This window comes from Rhincodon typus, chromosome 4 (assembly GCF_021869965.1).
Source record: "Rhincodon typus isolate 14 chromosome 4, sRhiTyp1.1, whole genome shotgun sequence".
Lineage (NCBI taxonomy): Eukaryota > Metazoa > Chordata > Chondrichthyes > Orectolobiformes > Rhincodontidae > Rhincodon > Rhincodon typus.
This window is the reverse complement of record NC_063335.1, coordinates 74,022,025-74,045,327: the sequence shown is the minus strand read 5'-3', so window position 1 is coordinate 74,045,327 and position 23,303 is coordinate 74,022,025. Positions and strand designations below refer to the sequence as shown.

Genomic DNA, 23,303 nt, shown 5'->3' with positions numbered 1-23,303 from the left:
TCAAGGACCGTAACTTCCCCTCCTCGGTGGTCGAGAACGCCCTCAACTGTGTCTCCCACATCTCCCGCACCTCATCCCTCACACCCTGTCCACGCAATAAGAACCAAAAAAGAATCCCCCTTGTCCTCACGTACCACCCCACCAACCTCCGGATCCAACGCATCATCCTCCGACACTTCCGCCATCTGCAATCCGACCCCACCACCAAAGACATCTTTCCCTCCCCACCCTTATCTGCTTTCCGGAGGGACAACTCTCTCCGTGACTCCCTTGTCCGCTCCACACTCCCCTCCAGCTCCACCACACCCGGCACTTTTCCCTGCAACCGCAGGAAGTGCTACACCTGCCCCCATACCTCCTCCCTCACCCCCATCCCAGGCCCCAAGAAGACTTTCCACATCAAGCAGATGTTCACCTGCACATCTGCCAATGTGGTATACTGCATCCGCTGTACCCGGTGTGGCCTCCTCTACATCGGGGAAACCAAGCGGAGACTCGGGGACTGCTTTGCAGAACACCTACGCTCGGTTCGCAATAAACAACTGCACCTCCCAGTCGCGAACCATTTCAACTCCCCCTCCCATTCCTCAGACGACATGTCCATCCTGGGCCTCCTGCAGTGCCACAACAATGCCACCCGAAGGATGCAGGAACAGCAACTCATATTCCGCTTGGGAACCCTGCAGCCCAATGGTATCAATGTGGATTTCACAAGTTTCAAAATCTCCCTTCTCCCTACCGCATCCCAAAACCAGTCCAGCTCGTCCCTGCCTCCCTAACCTGTTCTTCCTCCCACCTATCCCCTCCTCCCACCTCAAGCCGCACCTCCATCTCCTACCGACCAACCTCATCCCGCCCCCTTGACCTGTCCGTCCTCCCTGGACTGACCTATCCCCTTCCTAACTCCCTACCTACACTCACCTTTACTGGCTCCATCCCCGCCTCTTCGACCTGTTTGTTTCCTCTCCACCTATCCCCTCCTCTATCCCTCTTCTATCCGCCTCCCACTCTCTCCCTATTTATTTCAAAACCCCCTTCCCCTCCCCCTTTTCTGATGAAGGGTCTAGGCCCGAAACGTCAGCCTCTCTGCTCCTATGATGCTGCTTGGCCTGCTGTGTTCATCCAGCCCTGCACCTTGTTGTCTCGGAAAATTTATAGGATGGTCCCAGAGAGCTCAGGGCCAGAGTACTGGATATCAATCTAAAAGTCAGAAGTAGGATGTTTGCCAATGATTGCACAATATTACACAGCATTCATGACTTCTCCAACACTGAAGAAGTCTATACCCAGAGATAGCAAGAACTGCAGATGCTGGAGTGAGAGGTAACACAGTATGGAGCTGGAAGAACACAGGCTTCTGACCCAAATCATCAACTTTCCTGCTCCTCTGATGTTGCCTGGCCTGCTGTGTTCTTCCAGCTCCATACTGTGTCAAGTCCATATCCAGACTTGGGCTGGGAAATGGCAAATAACATTCATACCATAGAAATTCCAGGAAAAGACCATCTCTGATAAGAGAGAATTGAACCATCACCCCTTGAAATTCAATGGCATTACCATCATTGAATCCCCCACTAAACCTAAAGGGTTACCCAAGTCAAGAGCAACTCACCACCATCTACTCAAGGGCAACTAGGGATGAATAGCAGATGATGGCCCAGTGAGCAAAGCCCATACACCCCGAATCAATTAAAAATATATATAGAGGACACCACACTAAAGAAAATTAAACTTATCCAGAATAAGAAAAGCAATGCTTTAAATAGAAGACATTGATTTACTTTGCACGCATTTTTGTGGAAAGAAAAGCAAGCCTATAAAGATGGTTGCTGGAGATTCGTCAGGATGACGATCCATTTGCATAGACGTGTTTAAAAGTGAAATACAAGCAAGGAAAGCAGATGTACATCACAAACACTCTGTCGAGAGCTGACCTCTCAATGAAGAAAGTTGAGGCTGCGAACAAATTCAATGTAAAGCAGAAGTGACGCATACTCTACAAAGAAATCAATCCTTCAGAGGCTCTGAATCTGTTCAGATGAAGCAATCCTCACAATGAGATATAACTTTTCAGTGCAATAGGAAATAATGTTGCCAGGAGGTATTCCTAGCATACTCTTCCTCACTCTACATTCAAGTATTTTTAACACATCTAATCTTTTTGTTGGAAGCCTGCAAAATATCTTTTCCTGCCTGCAGTGTAGACTTGATTTTCATGCCTACAGCCAGACTGGCTGTCTCAGGATAAACTAATATTGTGGATTATTAGGTTTCTTAATTGGAGATGAAAAGAACCTTGTGCCAGTTTCAGGAATAGGTTTTGACTACATGTATTTTGCCTGCACCATTGATACTGGCAGCAGTAATAAATGTTATTAAATGTTAAGAGGAGACGATTTAACCAGGCTTTCTTGAATGAATAATAAAAAGTGTGTGTTAATTACTAAACGCAAGAAGAAATATTAATGAAACACACATGCACACAGATTGGAAATAAGAATAAGTCCAAAAAGTTAAAACAAAAATAGGACTACATGATCAGTCTCTGAATTGCTCAAAAAGAAAGGATAGTTAAATACTATGGCTGTTACAATAGAGGTTTCTGGCAGCATTGACAATGGTGGTTGAGTAATCAGTTTCATAATCCTTAGTTTTGCAGATTGGTTGAGATTCAGTAGTAGTTATGATTCCTTTTTTAACTGATTTGCAGCACTCAAAGTGAGAGAAGAACTTTATCTGCAACACAGGAATGACCGGAGTAGGTCTTCAACTATGAACCCAGGCTGGTACACACGAAAGCATTCGTTCTCTCAATTCACCCAAGATCCTTACACAACACCTTCCAAATCCTTGTCCACTTGCATTTAGAAGGACAAGGACAGTAAACACGTGGGAACACTACCACTTACAAGTTCTTCTCCAAGCCACTCACGGTCGGATCAAATACCCGCAATTCCTTCTCTAATAGCATTGTGGGTCCACCTACAGCACATGTACTGCAGCAGTTCAAAAAGGCAGTTCACCACCACCTTCTCAAAGGCAACTAGGGATAGGCAATTAAAGCTGGTCCAGCCAGCGACGTCCACAACCTATAAGAAAAAAATTTTAAAAAGTAGAGCTGAAATTAACTTTTTTTTAACCCATTCTTATGTATTCTTCAAAGGGATAAATACAAAATGCACCACATTACAGACATTTTTAATTTGTAATTCCCAAATGTGCTTTTTTTACAAGACGGCTGATATAACCAAAATGGACAGATTGGACTGTGAACTCTCGTGACTACAAAGTGAACAAGAGGCTGACAATCCCCTGCTCAACAGGAAGCCATCACTGCAGATTATGTCTCAAATTTCAATGGTTCTGACCAGTGATCACCACAATATGGAAAGTGACCCTGGCTCAAGAGGACAATCCCAACAATTAATACCAGTATTTTTTCACAAGAGGATTTAGTTTCTAAATTTCTGTTCCATATTTCCAGCTTACAATTGAACAGTGCATTCCAAATTTACTTAATTTGAGCTGTTGCACCTGAGAACAATTTAGTTTGCTTTCCACAAAGGAGTAACCCATATTACTCATTGTACCACTCTGTATGACTTCTTCTAGACTCCTAGAACATATTGTGCAGCGAACACAGAAGATTTGGAAACAGTCATTTCACACGTGCAGAAAACATTTGCGGAAGCTCCGCTGATGGCTGCTGGCGTCTCTATGGGCGGGTGAGTTATCATCAAAATGAGAAAACAACAAGCAATAATCTGGGGTAAAATTCGAAGTTTTAAGATTGTTTAAGGAACTGCAGGTGGATTTTAATGCAGGTTTTAAAAAGTCATACAGATTAGAACAGGAAGTAGCAAAAATAGAGAAGACAAACCGTTAGAAACAATTAAACTGCTTGCATTTATTTGGCACCTCACTTGAGCTATCATAAAGTGTTGCAATGAATTACTTTAAACAAACAAAAGGCATCAGCCATTTTGTAAATATTCAAGGCCCACACAAAGCAATAAAATGAATACATTGGCCAGAATAATGGAAGAATGCCAGCCATTTAAATGCAGCCAGCAATAAAATCCATCTGCAAATATGTACAACTGGGACTCAAATTATTCTGTTCCTGGCTCATTAATTTCAGGTGAAACAAAGTGATGTTGCATATACATGCAATTTTATGTAACATTTTCACATGTGCTATTGTCTCCTGGAAGTATCAGTAGGTTCTCATATCTATATCAAAGTGTGGGAGAAGCACAGATACACAATCTGTTCTCAGTCGTCTAATAACGCGATTCTGAATGGGCTGCTAAGACGTACAGAAAATCAGTTGGTGATACATTATTCTCTGAATTTCCCTCAATTAGCAGAAAAATATTCATGAAGTGTTTTCAGGTGAGTCTGAGAAGTATTTTGGTGAAGAGGTTATCTCTTACCAGTTCATAAGAAAGCACCTAAGTACACTTGCAACCAGGATCACCTTAAACAAATCATTTCACTGCTCTTGACAAACTCATATGGGGAATCCATTGTATTATTTAAAGTTTAGGTCACACAATAGTAAATTGTTAATCCGATTTAATAAGCATATCTTCATTTCATGCCTAAAACAGAATGCTCCTGTTGAACTACCTGGGTAAGACTGGCCAGCAGACCCCACTGAAAGCAGCGGTAGTCTTCTCCATTGGCTGGGATGTATTTGAGTGCACGACTTCCCTTGAAAAACCACTTAACTGGATATTGTTTAATTACTACTTAACCAATTGTCTGCAATCTTCCATCAACAGGTTGGTATCTGAAGATCAGGGAAAGCTTGGTACCACTATGAATGATAACAATGGTATTTCCCATATCATTTGGAGTGGGTTTTCCTTTTTTTGCTATTGTTATGTAATAAAATACTAAAATAGAATAATGCCATGGAGCAATGTTAGAATTAGATACCAGTCTATTACTAATAGGTGATCATTTTGAGTGAATTACATAGTGGTTCTGTCATATGTTATTACTTTTCTGGTCTTAAAGTAGAACAGTTATCTTAATGTTTTAATTTGTTAATGAAACCAAGAAAAACAATTTTATCATGGTGAGATGATATCCTTTCTGCTGGCCAGTTGTTCAGTGATTCTTTAGCAGCTAAAATGTATCAATTACAGTTGAAATATGAAAAATTAATGTAGCAGTATCAAATCCTGCTCTTTTATGTTTAATGAAGGCTGTTCATATTTCTTTTAAAATATTGGAGGTCAACTTGTCGCAATAATGTTTGCTTTTATACAATAGCATTGTTAGCAGTAATTTGTATCTCATGTTATAATGAAACAAACCTAAATTTCACACACAAATTTGCTCTTATGCTGTTTCAGATGCATAAAGTTGCCAATTCCCTGCGAGCTCTTTTCGTTTTAGAAGTGCATTACTTTGATTTTACATTAAATTCAATAGTTATCAATGTACTTTAAGTATTTTATTTCAGTCAAGCAATATCTATATTAATTTCTCCTGAGAAGTAGTTAATCCTTAGGTAGGGATTAGTGATGATGACATATTTTTAACAACACTTATTATTTTAAGATACAGAAATGCAGACATATAATTCAACATGTTTAAAGAATTTTTGTTAGACAGAATTTTAATGTGTGTGTCTGTGTGTTATGAAACAGAGGTCGATTCCCCTCTGATAACAAAAACCAAAACACCCAGAGAAGCTTACCTCACTTCGTAATCTGTTAAAGGAAGTGTGAAAAGTGGCATAATCTGCCTCTCACCTCCCAATCCATTATAAAGGGGAGATTAAATGAAACAAACTCCTGACAGTCACTCTATAATCAACAAGCAACAATTTATTTATCTAACTGTAACAGTTAACAAATTAACAGAACTACTAACAAATTGAACAATTCCCCCCTTAACTACTATCTATTCCTGAATAAAGCAAAATTCTAATGTTATGCTGTTCCAATAAAGATATGTCCCACTTATATAAGCCAATGTAATAAAAAATAAAATAAAACTTACTCTCTTGAAATTACAGCCAGGATATATCTTCCAGAATGCTCTACGCCGTCTCCACTGAACATCAGTCAGGAACGCCTTTGTCTGTGGAATTCTTGTATCAGGAATATTAGCTAAGAGTGCTGTTGCACCTTTAGTTTAGATGATGGTTTTCTGAGAGCTTAGAGATTTCTGTGAGAGCCAGTGATTCTTTCTTTTATAGCTGAGAGCTGTTCTCTTGGCTGATGGAAGTTGATTCTCGCCACGATTTTCAAATAACCTCTTCTTTTATACCCTTAATAACCTATTAATTTCTTACAATAGGATTGGTCCTAGGTTGTCAAAACTATCAGATTTAAATTTAATTAAGTTTTGGTATCTAGGGCCTGGTTTAAATTAATTGGCTAAATTCAAAAACCTGTTGGCTTGGTAAAAATGCTGATTTACCTGCTAACAGTATAGTCTTTTGATACAATGTTTCAATTTCAAGAACTCTCTGTGCATCTGCTGCTGCCTGCAGACATGTTTTTTTAATCTCCAAGCTTAAAAAAACACATCACCTTTTAAAGCGACTGCGCACTCTTCCCCCCTATCATTTTACAAACATCGAATACTCTACCCACCTTCACAACAGTGTGTTTGGTGTATGCAGATAGGGGTGAGGAGTTAGAAAGAAGAAAATAAAACTATAGTGTGTCAGAAACCCAACATGAGCCTGCCGATTTAATTGGTGTGACATTCTGGAAATCCCCATGGGATAAACAGTTTGGCAATTATCTTACTCCAAGTGGTAGTTGATTATAGTTTTACCCACTAGACCACAGTTTCCTGGAGTTGACTGAAACTTGCAAATGATACTAAAATGAGAGCACAGCAGGGATTCTTGAAATTGTGAAATTGTCAGGCTAGAAGTGTTTTACGTACTGAATTATTACAGCCATGTGGTTGCCTAAATGAAAGGCTTTCGCTCAAAAGATTTGTTTTGAGAAATTGCTTTCACATTTTCAGTGCTGATTTCTGATACCTTGGTCTGTGTTGACTTTGATCTGTATTTTTTGCTGTTAAATTTCTCATAAGAATGGGAGGAATTATCCTAGTATTAAACTCCAAGCAACCAGTTGGTAAAGTAGGAGACAAGAAGTTCATCTTCATTTAATTTTAGATATCATGCCTCAGTTATTCCATGAATTCACAAAGGTTAAAAATTTTGTCAAACGACATAAAATTCCTCAATTTTCTGTCTTTTTACACCCAGGTTAACGGCCAGGTATATACAGAACCAGTCAAGAACTCCAAGATATGCAGTCTTCATATTTCAGAGATGTTTCACAGTTTCATATAACCTGCTGCTTTCTACAAAGTGCTGGTTGCACTTATTGAACTTAATACCTGTACTTCTAGTTTTCGTATTTAGTAGGAATTACTATTTATTCCAAACAATCTGATTCTTATGGGTAAACAACTATGAACTGTTAATATATAACTCCACTAGTTAAAATGCTAACCTCCTTCTAAAACTCCACCTACATAGATAACAGACAGGCCAAAACACATTGCTGTCATGGGTAAAGGGAAAAATCAGGGAGGCAGTTCAATGGCGCCCCCACCCGTAGCATTCACTGGGATGATCCTTTTGCTTGTCAAGATTTGCTGTTTGTTGATCTCTCTTCTCCAAGGAATTTTCACTTTCTTGCAGGAATGATTGGTTCACAAATTTAAAAGTCTCTTATTTACTGGTTAAAAGCTACTGCTTACAGCAACTAGTTTGGGAAAACAAACTGGTTTTCTTCAGATTTTAGATATTTGGTGATATTTTCAGGCTTTGGGTAATTTAGAGTGAGACTTCTATAGAAGGTCTGAAAGCTTCTGCTTTGTCATTCACACACACATGCTGCTCAGCTACCCAGGAACCAGTCATCTAGTTGTTAGAAGGCAGAAAGCTGTTGTCATTGACAACTGGTCACCAGTTTACAGACCAATGAGCTACTTATTGCTGGATGAATCCCTGACTATGCATACCTCCTGCTGTCAGTTCATCAGCAACTAACATTCCCCCACTGTTTGAGTAACTAACAGTGTCAACAGCATTTACAATAAGCATAGGTAACTTGCTTTGAAAATGGGCAGCAGTCCTTTTTTTTGTTCTAAACAATTCTTTTCCCATTTCATCAAAAATACAGAAAAATTTAAAAGTACGTCCTTGCATCAATTTATTCACAAGGTGAAATGACATGAATTAATCATAAAGTTAAATAGTATGAATGTCAAACATTTAACTCTTGTAAAAATAATTGACAATAGGTGTCTCTTCATAAAATACTCTTTTAATCAACCTGCTTGAGCATATTATGAAACACCTCTATATCAAGTGGTACTTAAATCCAAAACTTCCAGCTCAGAGGTAGTTACACTAATAATCTGCCACAAGACCCCTGTATAAGTGATCCCCTCTGTGCTACACAGCACTGAAGTCTTAGTTTGGAGAAGTCTCAGGAATAGGACTTGAGCTCACAACCTTCTGGCTCAGATGCAATACTACTATTGGTAGCATACAAATATTTTAGGACTACGTGAAGAAAGCTGGAGAGATTGAATTATACTTGGATACTTTTCTGGACAGGAAAATGTGATTTCTTGGAATTTCACTCAACATTATGTCAGCTCTGACCACGAGCTAATTACTGAAATCAAAAATTAAATGTGTGCTATAAGTCATGTGTGGATTTTCTGGAAATCAAATTACTTTGAAGGCGTGGAGGGTGATTGTTTTCCAGGAGATATGAAATTGGGTTTATGATGGTAATTACTGAAGGGAAAAAGAAGCTGGCTTTGGGCAGCTGGGACCCTATGCTAAGGGTTGACAAGCAACTGTCTCTGGTTTTAGAGTTATTTTCATCTACCGTCAAATTGCTGATAGTACTTTTCATCTATTTTCCACCACCATTAAATCACCTGTGTTTCCAATTGATCAAATTATGCTCAGTGCCTGGCTATACGTGCTCAATTATTTTAAATACAGAAGTTTTCTTACACACAACTGAGCATTTTTTCCATCAGCAGCTCAGCCCTGGTATTTTTTTTTCATTTATTCACCACCAACTGTAAATCATTCATGTTCTGCAATTGATTGATCTTTGTGCAAATCCCTGCTATATGTGCTCAAGCAATTTTCTAATTAACTTATTCAGAGATGCTATTAGACACCTCCAGAGTGGTGGGACTTGAACTTGGGTATCCTAGTTCAGAGGTAGGGAAACTAGCACTGCACCACAAGAGGTCCAATATAAGTGCTCAATAACCGTGCCAGTTTCCTCCACCTACATATATACTTAACTTAAATTTATACAATTGGGCCTCTGATGAAGAACAAAACATACATCACGGGCGATTTGTTGGTGGGATAGAAGGTGTTCCTTTGCATGTCTTAGCACTTCCAGATGCAAGAAGAAAATATAAAGTAAGCATCATGAACAGCAGTAGGAACAACACCCATAGGAACAACAGTGACATTCACAGCAGTAGCCACCTGCAACTCCACAGACAGAGCCACAAACTGAAGGAGGTTGATATCCTCAAATGCAGACAATACAGGTTCAGCTTTCTGGACATAATTGGACAGCGGTGCCTCAGGCAGTTCAGACTTTCTCTGATCTGAAGAAACATTTGCCTCGAAATGTTACACTTCCCACAAATGTTGTCTCTCTTGCTGATTATCTCCAGCACATTTTATTTTTATTTCAGAATTAGCCATTTCAGCATTTCTTAACAGACCATTGCTGACATCAGCTTCTTCGAACAAGACCTTCTTCTCTGCAGGTCAGGTAGGAATGCATTGCCAGTGGTCATCCAGGTCTCCGCAGTCCTCAGTTTCTTCATTTGTGGCTCCTTCCAGACATCTTCTGGTGACATTTCTAGGGTGTCACAATCTGCTGTGCACATGTTCATTTCCCAGGGACCAGTGCTCTATTACATATGGCCACCTCTTTCTTACTTCAACTTTGCTATTGATGAGGTAAAATCGGGGTTGGGGGGGAATGGTTATTATTGCTGGACTTTTAATCCAGAGACCCTGGTAATGTTCTGGGGACCTGGATTCGAATTCTGCCATGGCAGGTGGTAAAATTTGAATTCAAGAATAATCTGGAAATAGAAGTCTAATACTGACCATGAAACCATTGCTGATTGTTAGGAAAAGTCCATCTGGGTCACTAATGTCCTTTAGGAAAGGAAATCTACCATCCTCACCTCATCTGGCCTACATGTGATTCCAGTGATGTGGTTGACTCTTAAATGCCCTCTGGGCAATTAGGGATGGGCAATAAATATTGACTGATGCCCTTATTTCATGATTGACTAAAAAAAAAAATTCTGCATGAGCTGGATTTCCACAGATCCAGAAAATTATGGATTGGACTGAATTAGTTGTAATCAATGCACCCTCCCATCAACTAGCAACTGAAAAGGGTCACATTCCATCAATTCTCATCTGTTAGGTAACCGGTAGAATATATAATGTATGACTGAATATGCAATCTTGGAATTTGCAATGATACCTTCTTCCTATACCAGTCACACTTCCCACATGTTATTGCACAGAATCAACAGATGGTTCCTTGGACACAAAGGCAAACCAATGAAGACATGGCTTATGAGACTTCTAGGGACCATACAACCGAGAAAGAGAAGAGGTATATCCAGAAAAACATGAACATAGATGCCTGTGAGGATATAATCACACAGGCATGAATCAGCTAGGCCAAGGCTTTGAATTCCTATCGTACACGAATACTAAACCCACTGCCCCACTAAATACACCCCGCAACCAGCATAAATCATTCCCACAGTCAACAACCCTTCCAACTCATAGACAATCATTGGCATCTTTTTCTCTGGCCTTACTATTTTTCTCAAGGCTAATGGCCATAACATCCAAAAGCCAATAATGGAGATGGGAAGTGGAGATTTAAAATAAAATGTATGACAAAAAACACTCAATACAAAGTTATTCTGCTCCTTTTCCAGGTGGTGCTACTTCTGCAGAATTAGAATTAAGTTGCATATGTTGTTGTTCTGATAGTTAAGAACTAGCAGATGAATTTGGGTGCTTTGGAGCCCATCAGAATCCTGTCAAAGACTACCTTATTTGTACCTCTGCAGAGGAACATTCTAATGTTAGGTCAGGAGACAGCATGTGGGGATCTGCCTGAGTTGGGGTGGGGAGAAAGAGGCAAAGGATGAGGAGTGACAGTACCTTAGGTAGAGTACTCACCTCCATATGTCCTTCTCACAGTCCATGAATCTGCTAACAAAGAGCTGGAGAGCATTCCAATGCACTTCAATGAGGCCATAAACAGTTATGATGAAGGTTCCCTCCATCCTATTTAACTAGAAAACTGAAGATCCATAAGATTGCTGAGGGCTAGAATGTACTCAGTCTCAGACTACATCTATCATGAAGTTTGAAAACAATGGAAAGATCTGAGATAGCATGATATTCCTGAGTGAGACAATTTCTGCAGGAAAAACTGTATTCATGCTTTTGTAGACAGCCAAGAGCCTCATACATCTGTCAAAGCTTTCAAATATCCAGTTGTCTTGAAATGAATGAATGAAAATAGTGACTAGAGTTTAAACAGTAGCTCTGGATGTCTCATTGGGTTAGCTATCCAATCCATATTGCACAATGCAGAATGGCACTTTATTCAGTGAATAATCTACTCTAATGCATCTGAAGACTTTCCCACTTTCACAGTGCTGTTCTTTCACTTGAAAGTATGCCAGCTTGCAGATATAATGTGACAACCAAATCATTTAATGATGATTCACCTTTCTAACAACATCATTGTTATCAATCACTTTAGTAAATATGGAGAAAATTCAGGCTAAAGCTTTTGACAGTAAAGGAGACAGTACTATTTTGAGTCAGCTTTTATGCTCAAAGCTAGTGATTCTAGATTGGTGAGGTTATAGAAAAGGAAGAACTTGAAACAATTGACATCACTAGAGAAAAAGTACTGAAAAAGACTGTTAGGATTAAAGGCAGACAAGGCCCCATGGTCTGATGGCCTACAACGTAGGGTCTTAAAGAAATTGGCAGCAGAGATAGTGATGCATTGGGTATAATACTCCAAAACTCCCTGGATTCTTGAAAGGGAAAAATATAAATGTAACACCCTTATTCAAAAAGGAACAGGGGCTAAAGTAAGAAATGATAGATCAGTTGGTTTAGCATATGTTTTTGTGAAATTGCTGTCATCTGTTATTAAGGAAATCACACATTTAGAAAGTCAAAACATAGGCCATCAGAGTCAGCATGCTTTTCGGAAGGGTAGATCATGTTTGACTAATTTGCTAGAGTTCTTCAAAGATGTAACAAGCAATATGGATAATGGGGATGCTGCAGATGTAGTGTTTCTGGTCTTCCAGAAGGTATTTGATAAGATGGTGCATAAAAGGTTAATATACAAGATAAGATCACATGGGGCGAGGGGTAATAGATTGGATAGAGGATTGGCTGACTAACAGAAAGCAGGGACCTGAAATAAATGTGTTTTTCTGGTTGGCAAGACCTAACAAGTGGGTGCCATGTGGTTCAGTCCTCAGGCCCCAAATTTTCACAATCTATGTCAGTGACTTGGATGCATGGATAGAATATACTATACCTAAATTTTCAGATAATACTAAAATAGGTGGGAGAACAAGTTCCAATAAAGAAATAAAAGTATTTATAAATGGATGGGATAGGTGAACAGGCCAAAATTTGACAGATGGACTTTGACATGGATAAGAGTGAGGTTATCCATTTTGGTCAGTAGAATAAAGAGGCAACTTATTATTAATTGGAGAGAAACTTCAAATGCTTCGGTGTACGGGGATCTGGGTGTCCTCATGCATGAATCACAGAAACCTTGTTTGCAAGTTTAGCAAGTAATAAGGATGGCAAGTGGAATTTTGGCATTATTGATGAAGGAACAGAGTATAAAAGTAGGAAATTATTGTTGCAGTTGAACAAGGCATTGGTAAGAGTGCAGTTTTGATCCCCTTACTTGGAGAAAGATATAATTGTATTGGACGCAGCTCAGAGAGGGCTCACTCAAATAATTCCTGAGATAAGGAGTTTGTCTTATGAGGAAAGATTGAGTAGATTAGGCTTATGTTCAATAGAGTTAGAAGAATGAGAAGAGTTCTAAATGAAGTATATAAGATGCTAATGTTCATTAACAAAGTAGACAAAGACAGAATGTTCCTCATGTGACATAATCTAGAATGAGAAGTCATAGTTTTAGGCCAAGGGGTGGCAGATTTAAAATAGAGGTAAGGAAGAATTACTTTTCTCAAAGAGTCATAAATATGTGGAATTCACCACCCCAGAATCCAGTGGATGCTGGGACACTGAATAAACTTAAAGAAGAGATGGACAGGTTTTTAATTACGTTAATTGCTAATGTGTTGAAGGACAATGAGGAGTGGGCAGGAAAGTGAAGCTGAGGCCGAGATGAGATCAGCCATGATTGTATTAAATGGTGGAGCAGGCTTGAATTGCCTACTCCTGCTCTTAGTTCTAATGTTGTTATGTTCTTATACCTCCACTCTGCAAATGAGAATTATGAAGGTTTCCAAAAAGCAGCTGCCAGTGATAATTGCAGAAAAATGTATGGAAAGAAACAAGGAAGCCATTTACCTTCAGACATACGTTCCTGAAATGTACACTTCCAGAATAGTGCTGGTAAATAGTAAATCACTAGCTTGATCCCTGGTACAAGGTGGTTCTCCTAAAATTTAAGACTGAATAAATTATTCTATTCTTTCTGAAGTTTAAATGAATGAGAGATGATCTAATTGAAACATACAAGATTCTGAAAGAACATGATAGGGTATGTTTCGTAGAGATTGGTTCCCTTGCCTGGGAATGTAGGACATATTTACAACTGAGAGAGACAGAATTTTGGTCTCTCGGGAAATCATGATACAACAATCAAATGGGAAAGCAGAATTGTGGTGAAACATTACATTATGATTCTTGATTGGCAGCATAGTCTCAATTTGCCATATGGTCTACTCCTGCTTCCATTGCTCATACATTCTCATGAGTGATTAGTTTCTGGAATGCACTGCCTGTGACTGTAGCAGAGGCAGATTTAATCATGACTTGCAAAAGGGAACAGGAAAATTATTCAAAGAAATAACAATTTGCAGGACTACGAGGAAAAGACAGAAGTGTGGGACCAGCTGAGTTGCACTTGAAGAGAATCAGTCTGGACATAATGGGCTGAATGGCCTCATTCAGTGCTGCAACTAATCTGTAAATGTATAATCTCTAATGTGCTTAGGATAATGAAATAACATTCAGATTTTAATGCAGATGGTGCTCATATATTCTCTGTATTGGAAAGAATCTTTGCTGAAAGCATAACACCTCAACAAACAGCTGACTCTGAACTGAAAGCCTTTAATTAAGTAAATTCCCCCATGGTAGCTGCAGGGAGCTCCTGTGCAAAACGTTTGCATTTTATTTTGCCTGTATCTGGTTCCAAAGCATCATTTTAATTAATCAGCAAAGAGGTTAGTAATTGCCTATATGCTTCCATCATTGGAAAATTACAATTTAACTATATTTGAATAACTCAAATGTTCATAGATTGTTTTATAACCTTTAAACCCTAGATAATTTTTTTAACACTTTTATTTTTGCTTTATGCCATGGCTCCTAAAAGTGGTGGTTTGTGCTGAAATATTGTTCAATGGTACTAACCACTGATACCTTGTCCAAGTGATTATTCATCATTTGAATACCCAGATGTTGAGTAGCAATGGCCTACTTGACTAAGAGAGATTGAAACTAAATCCAATCTTACCCGACATTCATTATAACGTGCCTGACATGTACTCATACCTGACATGCATTCAAACAAAGCTGGAACCCTGACTGATCATCTATCTTACTTTGCCTTCTATACCTACCCTAACACATTTTTTTACTTTTACTTTGGGTTTTTATGTCTATTTTAAATGTTTTATGTTTCACAAAATGCTATTATTTCATTTTGCATTATAGGCACAGACCAGTCTTGGAAAAGTCATTTGACATAGATTACGTCCTGAAGGTAAATGGCTTCGTTATTTCTTTCCATACATTTTAGAAATACTTATGGGTATAGTAAAAGCAGTTTTCTTCCATTTGATGTTTGCTTGATTGATGTTTATATAGGCAAAAACTATCCGAGAATTTGACGAACGGTTTACATCAGTGATGTTTGGTTACCAAACAATTGCTGACTACTACAGAGATGCCAGTCCTTACCTCAAACTAAAGTCCATTGAAATTCCTGTTTTGTGCTTGAATGCTTTAGATGATGTCTTCTCACCAAGTCATGGTAAGTTTACATTTTATATTTTGAGCGTGATGAACTGTTAATGGTACAATTTCAGGTTGACAACCAGGAAAGTTGTGCTCAAATTCTATCCTTCATTTATTTCCACATTCAGGTTTTCCTTGGTCAAGAATTTTCAAACTTTATATATCTTTGTTTGGTATTTAACCTTGGGGGTTCACTGATAACGTAAATGACTTTGCTGGAAATGAGATCAGCAGAAAATCTCAGCTCTGACTCTTTACAACAAGAACTTCACCTTGAATTTTTTTTCCCAGGAACAGAAGTGAAAAATAGAGAAGTTATACTAAACTTGCACCTAACTTGCAGAGACCACACTTGAAGTGTTGTATGCAATGCTGGGTAACATATTATGAAAAGGAAATACAGGGACCGGGGAGTGCAACATATTTACAAAAATGATATTAGAACTACAATGTTCTACTTAGCAGCAAAGGATGAATGGGCTTGATTTTTGGAACGGGAGACTTTAAAACTATGAAATGTTTTGATAGGATAGACATTAAGAGAATATTTCCATTTGTGAGCAAGATCAAAAATAGAGGCCATCAATACAGGTTAGCAACCAAGGAATAAAATTGGGAATTGAGAAGAAACATCTTTAGTTAGACAGCAGTAAGAATGTGGAACTCGCCTTCATAGGTAGTCATTGAAGCAAATAGTACAGACACATTTAAAGAAAATCTTGATGGACATATAAGGAAGGAGGGAATAAAGGGTTATGTTGATTAGAGTTGGAAAGAGAGGATTGGGATGAGGTTCAAGTGGTGCATAAATACAAGCAAGGAGTAACTGGGCCAAATGCCTCTTTTCGGACTGTAGTTTTGTTTTATTGTCTGTTAATGAGGAACAGTGCTAAAACCAGTCATCTTCAAATCTTCAGGCTAAGAATATTCTAACAGGAAACACCAACAGGAAGGATGGAGTAGCTGGGGTTTTATGGCCACATGTTACGCACAGATTGCGGTTGGGGCATTTGTATTGTAGTTGCTTCTGAACGAGAGAGGAAAGTGGAAAATGATAGTGGGGAGCATGGGATTTCAATCAAAATGTGCTCCAGGCAAATCAATCATACAATACAATTAACAATACTAAAGGAGATATTTGTTGAGTAAATCACATTGAACAAGAAAAGGTTAGCATTGCTCATTCATGACTTTGTTACCTCTGGACTTCACTATTCATAGCACCTCATATTCAAAGCCTCTCAACTTTCACTTGTCATGTCACAATTGGGAAGAGATCACAGATAATTGAACCCCAGTGAATCTAATTAAAACAAGGAATTCAACTCACCTGACCAACTCACTACAATTCAGACCCCAAAGGTGATACATACTAAGTTTTTTCATGAACAGCAGAAGTAACTCTATTTATTATAAATGTGAATAGTTTAACAAAATTACAAAGAAAATATATAATTAATTACTAAACTACTATTACTAAACTTAAGCTATGTCCTGTTACCACCCCAAATACGCGTTTGTTCACAGAAGATAGCCAGTTTGCCACAAGTGTTATAGGTATGGTGGAAAAGTATACTCAAGGAAAGCTCAGTTCTGCATCTCAAGTCCAGTCCACAAATAAAGAACATGTTGTTCTTATAATCCTCTTGACTTTTATCAATTATCACCAGTTGAACAAAAATGAAGAATCTTTATTTCACTGAATGATTGATTGGACCCATGGTCTTTCCTTTTCACTTTATATTTTAGAATTCTTTCTTCCGGTGGCTCTGAATGTAGATTTTTCCTGCTCTTTGGACAAGGTGGGGTACAGCACACTACAAAAAAAGAGGAGACAGCGAGATGTTGTTGAAGCTTCTGGAGGTTTCAGTTTGTATTTCAAGGGTCTGTTTAAAAATGCTGTTGAACCAATCTGAGCTAGTCTGAGCTCTCCTGAACTTGCAACAGATGATACTGATTTGTCTGGTGTCTCTGTAGAACGTAACATTGTCTCATATGCATATGGCTTCCTTTGTTCTTCCAAGTTGCAAACGAAGACCTTGAATTTTTTTTTTAAATAGTGTCCATTTTCCATTATTAATTCAAAGAACAAAACAGAAAGAAGTAGTCTTTATACATCTTTCATAAACTTAAACTAATCCAGACTTCTGTTGGCTATGTTTCAATGACCCATCACCACTGTGCAAGCTGGTAACTAAAGATACTGCTTCTCGGGCGGTGCAAAAACAGGGCTTCTTCTCCCCCTCAGGGCCAAATGTGGTGGCTATGACATGAGACCATTCCAGCCTGACCCAAGGTTTCAAATCAGGTTAAAGCAGCCTCAGCTATCTGGAAGAATGCCCAGCATTCCAGAAAAAAGGTCAATGTCCTTCTCCACTCTACCATCTTTTGTCCATTATTTCACATGCTCTATCTCTTCTGTTCGACCTCCCACAAAGGCTCGTGCTCTATCAATGTCATTAGTGCCTGCAACACCTTTCCCATTTGCTCTCACCAATCCAAGCCCCAACACAACTAGCCTCTGTGCTGCCTACTCACTCACTTCCCAACCTGAATTCAAGATGGAGGACAGGGGCCATTCTCTGAAGTTGGTGAGCTTGATTCCTGAAAGCTATAAATGTCCTAGGTAGAACATGAGGCATTGTTACAGCTTGCGTTGAACTTCGTTGGAATACTGCAGCAGGCCCAAGATGGAAATGTTAGCACAGGAACAGGGTGGTTTATTGAAATGGTGAGCAAACCGGAAGTTCAGGGTCATTCTTAAGCTGCATGTTTTTTTTTAATTCACTTGTGGGCCATGGTCATTGCTTGCTGGGCTAGGATTTATTGTCCATCCTAGTTGCCTAGAAGTGGTGGTGATGAGCTGCCTTCTTGAACTGCTGCAATCCATGTGCTGTGGGTATATTCATAATGCTGTTGGGGAGGCAATTCCAGCGTTTTGAAATATTGACATTGAAGGAAGAGCGATATATTCCCAAGATGTGGAGGTGCTGGTGTTGGACTGGGGTGGGCAAGGTCAGAAATTACATGACACCAGGTTTTGTCCAACAAGTTTATTTGAAAACACAAACTTTTGGAGCCTCACTCCATCTTCAGTTGTTAGTGTTCCCAAGTCATAGAGTCATACATCACGGAAACAGACCCTTCAACCCAAACTCGTCCATGCTGACCAAGTTTACCAAACTAAACTAGTCCCATTTGCCTGTATTTGGCCCATATCCTTCCAAACCTTTCCTGTTCATGTATCTGTCCAAATGTCCATATCCACCACTTCCTCTGGCAGTTCATTCCATATATGAATCATTTTTTGGGTGAAAAAGTTATCCCTCAGGTCCTTTTTAAACCTTTCTCCTTTTAAAATTATGCCCTCCAGTTCTGAACTCCCCTACTCTAAGGAAAAGACCTTTCATGCTACCACACATAACACCATATCAGTAGTTAACAAAATAAGAAACTAACAGAGTAGTTAAATAATAGGGATGATGCATGTATGAGCATAATATTTTTGTATTATAGAACTAAAGGATCTTATAACTGCACCCAATCATTTCATAGTCACTGAGTCCATGTTTTCATCCATGGCACTGTGCAGATGTAATAAGTGGAAGACATGGATTAATTTACTCTTGGGATACTCTAACATACATTTCACCAGTGTTTACATGAGTTCACTGTTCAGCTGTTGAAGTAGGGCATGGTTTTGGCTAAGTAACCATGTCCATCAGCTTTGGTGGTACTTTCAACTTTGAGTCAAAAGTTTGAGGGTTATGATCCCACTTCAAGAGATGAGTATGAAATGATTGTTTGACACTCCTGTGCAATACTGAGGGAATACTGCATTGTCACCACATTTTGCATAAAATGTTCAATCTCTATCTGCCCTCTCTAGGATCCCCTAACACTATTTGGAACAAATGTTACACAAAGATTATTTACTTATTATCACATTGATGTTTTTGGGGCTTCCTATGTGCAAATTAGTTGCTGTGTTTTCTACATGACAGCAATGGAAGTACTTCAGTAGCTGTAATGTTATTTGGAACACTATGTTTTTGTGAGAAGTGCAATATAAATACTTCGCCATTGAATGTCAAGGATTGGTGATTGGATTGTCTTTCGTTAGAGAAGGTAATTGTTTAACATTTGTGTCGTGCAAATATTACTTGTCAGTTGTCAGCCCAAGCCTGGATTTGTCCAGGTTTTGGTGCATTTGGACATGGACTGCTTCAGTATTTGAGGAATCGCGAATGGTGCTAAACATTGTGCAATCATCAGCGAACATCCCTGCATCTGAACTTATGATTGAAGAAAGGTCATCGATGAAACAGCTGAAGATGGTTGGGCTGGACACTACCCTGAGGAACTCCTGAAGAGATGTCCTAGAGCTGAGATGACCTCCAACAACCACAACTATTTTCCCATGTACCAGGTATGTATTCCAACCAGTGGAGCTTTTCCTCTGATTCCCGAATGACTCTAGTTTTGCTCATTGTCCCTGATGCCGCATTCAGTCAAATGTGGCCTTGATGTCAAGGGCAATCACTCTCACCTCACTTCTGCAATTCAGCTGTTTTGTCCTTGATTGAACCAAGCCTGTAATGAGGTCAGGAGCTGAGTGGCCATGGTGGATCCCAAAGTGGATGTCAGTCAGCAGGTTATTGCTATGCAAGTGCTGCTTGATAGCACTGCTGATGACACCATCCATCACTTTACTGATGATCAAGAATAGACTGATGGAGCAGTAATTTGCCGGGTTGGATTTGTCCTGGTTTTTATGCAAGGAACATACTGGGGCAATTTTGCGTGTTGTTGGGCAGATGCCAGTGCTGTAGCTGGGCTGGAATAGTTTGGCTAGGGATGCAGCAAGTTCTGGAGCACAGATCTTCAGTATTGCCTTTGTAGTATCCAGTATTCAACTATTTCTTGATTTCATGTGGAGTGAATCAAATTGGCTGAAGACTGGCATTTATTATACTGGAGACCTCGGGGGAAGCAGAGAAGGATCATCCACTCGGCACTTTGGCTGAAGACTGCTGAGAACACTTCAGCTTTGTCTTGTTGTCTTTGCTCTCAGCAGTGAGAACCCACTTTCTTCTTTTTGTGTCTATGATTTATATCTATCTTACATATCTATCACTCCTTTATCACAATCAGCTGGTTTTTGCCTTTTGCCTTTTATTCTGCTTACCTTCACCATGTGTTTCACTCGCTCCTTTGCCCTCTCTGTCATCAGCATAAAAACCATCATTTTGTCTGAATGAGTCACAGCCAACTCAAAACATTAACTCTGTGTCTCTCTCCACACATACTGCCAGACCTGCTGAGTTTCTCTCACATTTTCTGGAGCAATGAAGTGAGTGTTAGTTCTCTAGAGAGTGAGAATGGGAAAGATAATAGAAAATAATAAGGAAATGCAAATGAAATGAACAAATATTTTGCTTCAGTTTTCATTGCAGAGCATTTCAAATACATTACAGTAATCACCATAAATCAGGAAGCAGAAGGAAGAGAGGAATTTTGTGAAATGTTTAACTGCTTTAGTTAATCACAGATTGTAGGTCGTACCCTTAGAATTTTACTTCTTAGTAAGAATATACTAATTTGGAGTATTCTGAAATATCCCCTTAATGTCTGCCATTGCTCTATGGATCTATCCCCCGGTCAGCTATAATTTGCTCTGTGATTGGTTCAAAAATGTGCTGCTCTAAAAATAAATTATCTCAAAAACATTCTATAAATTCTTCATCTAGGCTGCTCTGGCCAATTTTATATTTCCAGTTGATATATAAGCTAAAATCACCCATAACCATACTGCTTATATGCCTTATCCTACATTGTGGTTACCATTTGGGGCCAGTAGAAAAGACTTAGGTCTGGAGACTGGATCAACTATTGAAGTGAAGAGTGGCCATCACTTTACAATGTGTCAATGCAGAGGTGGGTAAGTAATGGGCAAGGATTGGGGGTATAAGAACTAATATTTCACTTCAATTATAAGGTTTATAAGATGGTTATATTTTGGGATGGTAGTTTTAGATTTAGAGTAAATATGATTCGGGGAATGTGGTAGGGTGTCCTCTTCTGCAGTCTGTTTGAAGTAAGCCTGGGTGGTTCGAGATCAAAAGAAAGCTTTGATTTTCAACAAGTTTTAGGAAATCTTTAAGGAAGTAACAAAAGCTGTTGAAAAAGGAAATCAGTGAGTTTCCAGAAGGCATTTAATGAGGTGTCTTAATATAGAATAATGTAGAAAATAAAAGCTCAATGAATAGGAAATAAAAGGAGAAAGACAACTGGTGGTGGTTTAACCTGAGGGGCATCATGTCTTAGGTGAGGGGTGAGGTTGAGAATGTGGATCCACTGTGAGAATTGAACCTACACTGTTGGTGGCACTCTGCATCTCAAACCAGCTGTCCAGCATAGGAGGTAATGTATAGGCATTGCCTAACTAACAGGAAGCAGAAAGAAGATATAAATATGTCATTTTCTGGTTGGTGAGGTGTAATGAGTCATTCGCCACAGCAATCTGTGTTGGGGCCTCAACCTTTTTTTGTAATTTATGTAATAACTTGGAAGAAGAGATCAAAGATATATTAGCTACATTTGCTAGTAATACAAACATCAGCGGGAAAGTAATTTAAGAAGAGGACAACAGGAGGCTACAAATGGGTAAATATAGGTTTATTGAGTGTGCAAAACTATGGCAAACAGAGTAGAACGTGGGGGAGTGTGAAATTGTCCATTTTGGCAGGAAGAATAAAAACTAGCATATTATCTAAATGGTGACAGATTGTAAAGCTTTAAGATGCAGAGGATTCTAAATGTCCTCATGCATGAATCACCACAAATTAATACACAAGTACCAGCAAGTAATTAGGAAAGCTAATAATGATAGTGAGTGGAATTGAACATAAAAGTAGGGAGGATATGCTTTAATTATATAGGATACTGGTGTGACCCCATTTTGGAGTAATGTGTGCAGATTTGGTCTCCTTATTTGAGGAAGTAAATAAATATATTGGAAGCAGTTCAGAGAAGGTTTACTGGACTAACATCCAGAACCTGTGGGTTCTGCTACTTGAGAAACTTAGACAGGCTGGGTGTATATCCATTAGCGTCAAAAGAGTAAGAGCTGACTTGATTGAAACATGTAAGATCCTGTGGGGTCTTGACAGGGTGAATGTGGAGAGGGTGTTTCCTCTTTAGCGAGAAGCTAGCAATAGAAATTTCATAGATGCAGATCCTTTTGTTTAATTATTAGGCAGAGATAGACTGATTCTTGATAAACCAAGGCTGTCATTGATGGACAGGTACGTGATACCATGATTTTATGAATGATGGAGTAGGCTGAAGGGGGATCAAGTACTCCTGCTCCTAACTTGTGTGTTTGAAAGTCTGTATGTTTTATAGAGAAGAAGCTGCAAGGTATTTACACATAGAGATAATGTCAGCACTCTGAGTTTCCAATAAATAGACCCTTAAGACACCCAACATCCCAGGAAGGTGTTATAGCTATTGGGTTGTGAACGGTTATACTGTAAACTATCAGTCTACTTCTAAGTGCAAGGAGGTCGGGATAGCTAACCAGCAAGGAGGAATCACATTTAGGGAGAGATGCTGGTGTCATGATAATATCACTGAATTAGCAATCCAGAACACTAGGTTATAGTCTACAGACATTAATTCAAATCCTGCTATGGCAACTAGTGGAATTTAAATTCAATTAATAATCTGGAGTTGAGAATCTAGCCTCAGTAATGATGACTTTTAATCTATCATCGATCATTGAGAAAAGCCACCTGGTTTACCTTTATGGAAGGAAAGCTGCCATTCTTATCTGTTCCATGACTCCAGACTCATAGCAATGTGGTTCAGTCTTAACTGCTTCAATCCAGTCACAACAAAAAGGCATTTTCTAAATATTGAAAAAGACTATTTGTATTCCCACTAAGGC

General features: G+C 39.0%; 1 protein-coding gene across 1 annotated transcript in view; it reads left to right on the top strand.

Moving 5' to 3' along the window:
- Positions 1-23,303, top strand: part of abhd3 (abhydrolase domain containing 3, phospholipase) — a 101,303-nt gene that overhangs the window by 54,611 nt on the left and 23,389 nt on the right. The window contains exons 5-8 of the mRNA XM_020527176.2: positions 3,613-3,725; positions 4,614-4,787; positions 15,050-15,098; positions 15,203-15,368. Of these exons, the coding sequence (XP_020382765.1) occupies positions 3,613-3,725; positions 4,614-4,787; positions 15,050-15,098; positions 15,203-15,368 (502 nt within the window). The remainder of the gene's footprint in view (positions 1-3,612; positions 3,726-4,613; positions 4,788-15,049; positions 15,099-15,202; positions 15,369-23,303) is intronic.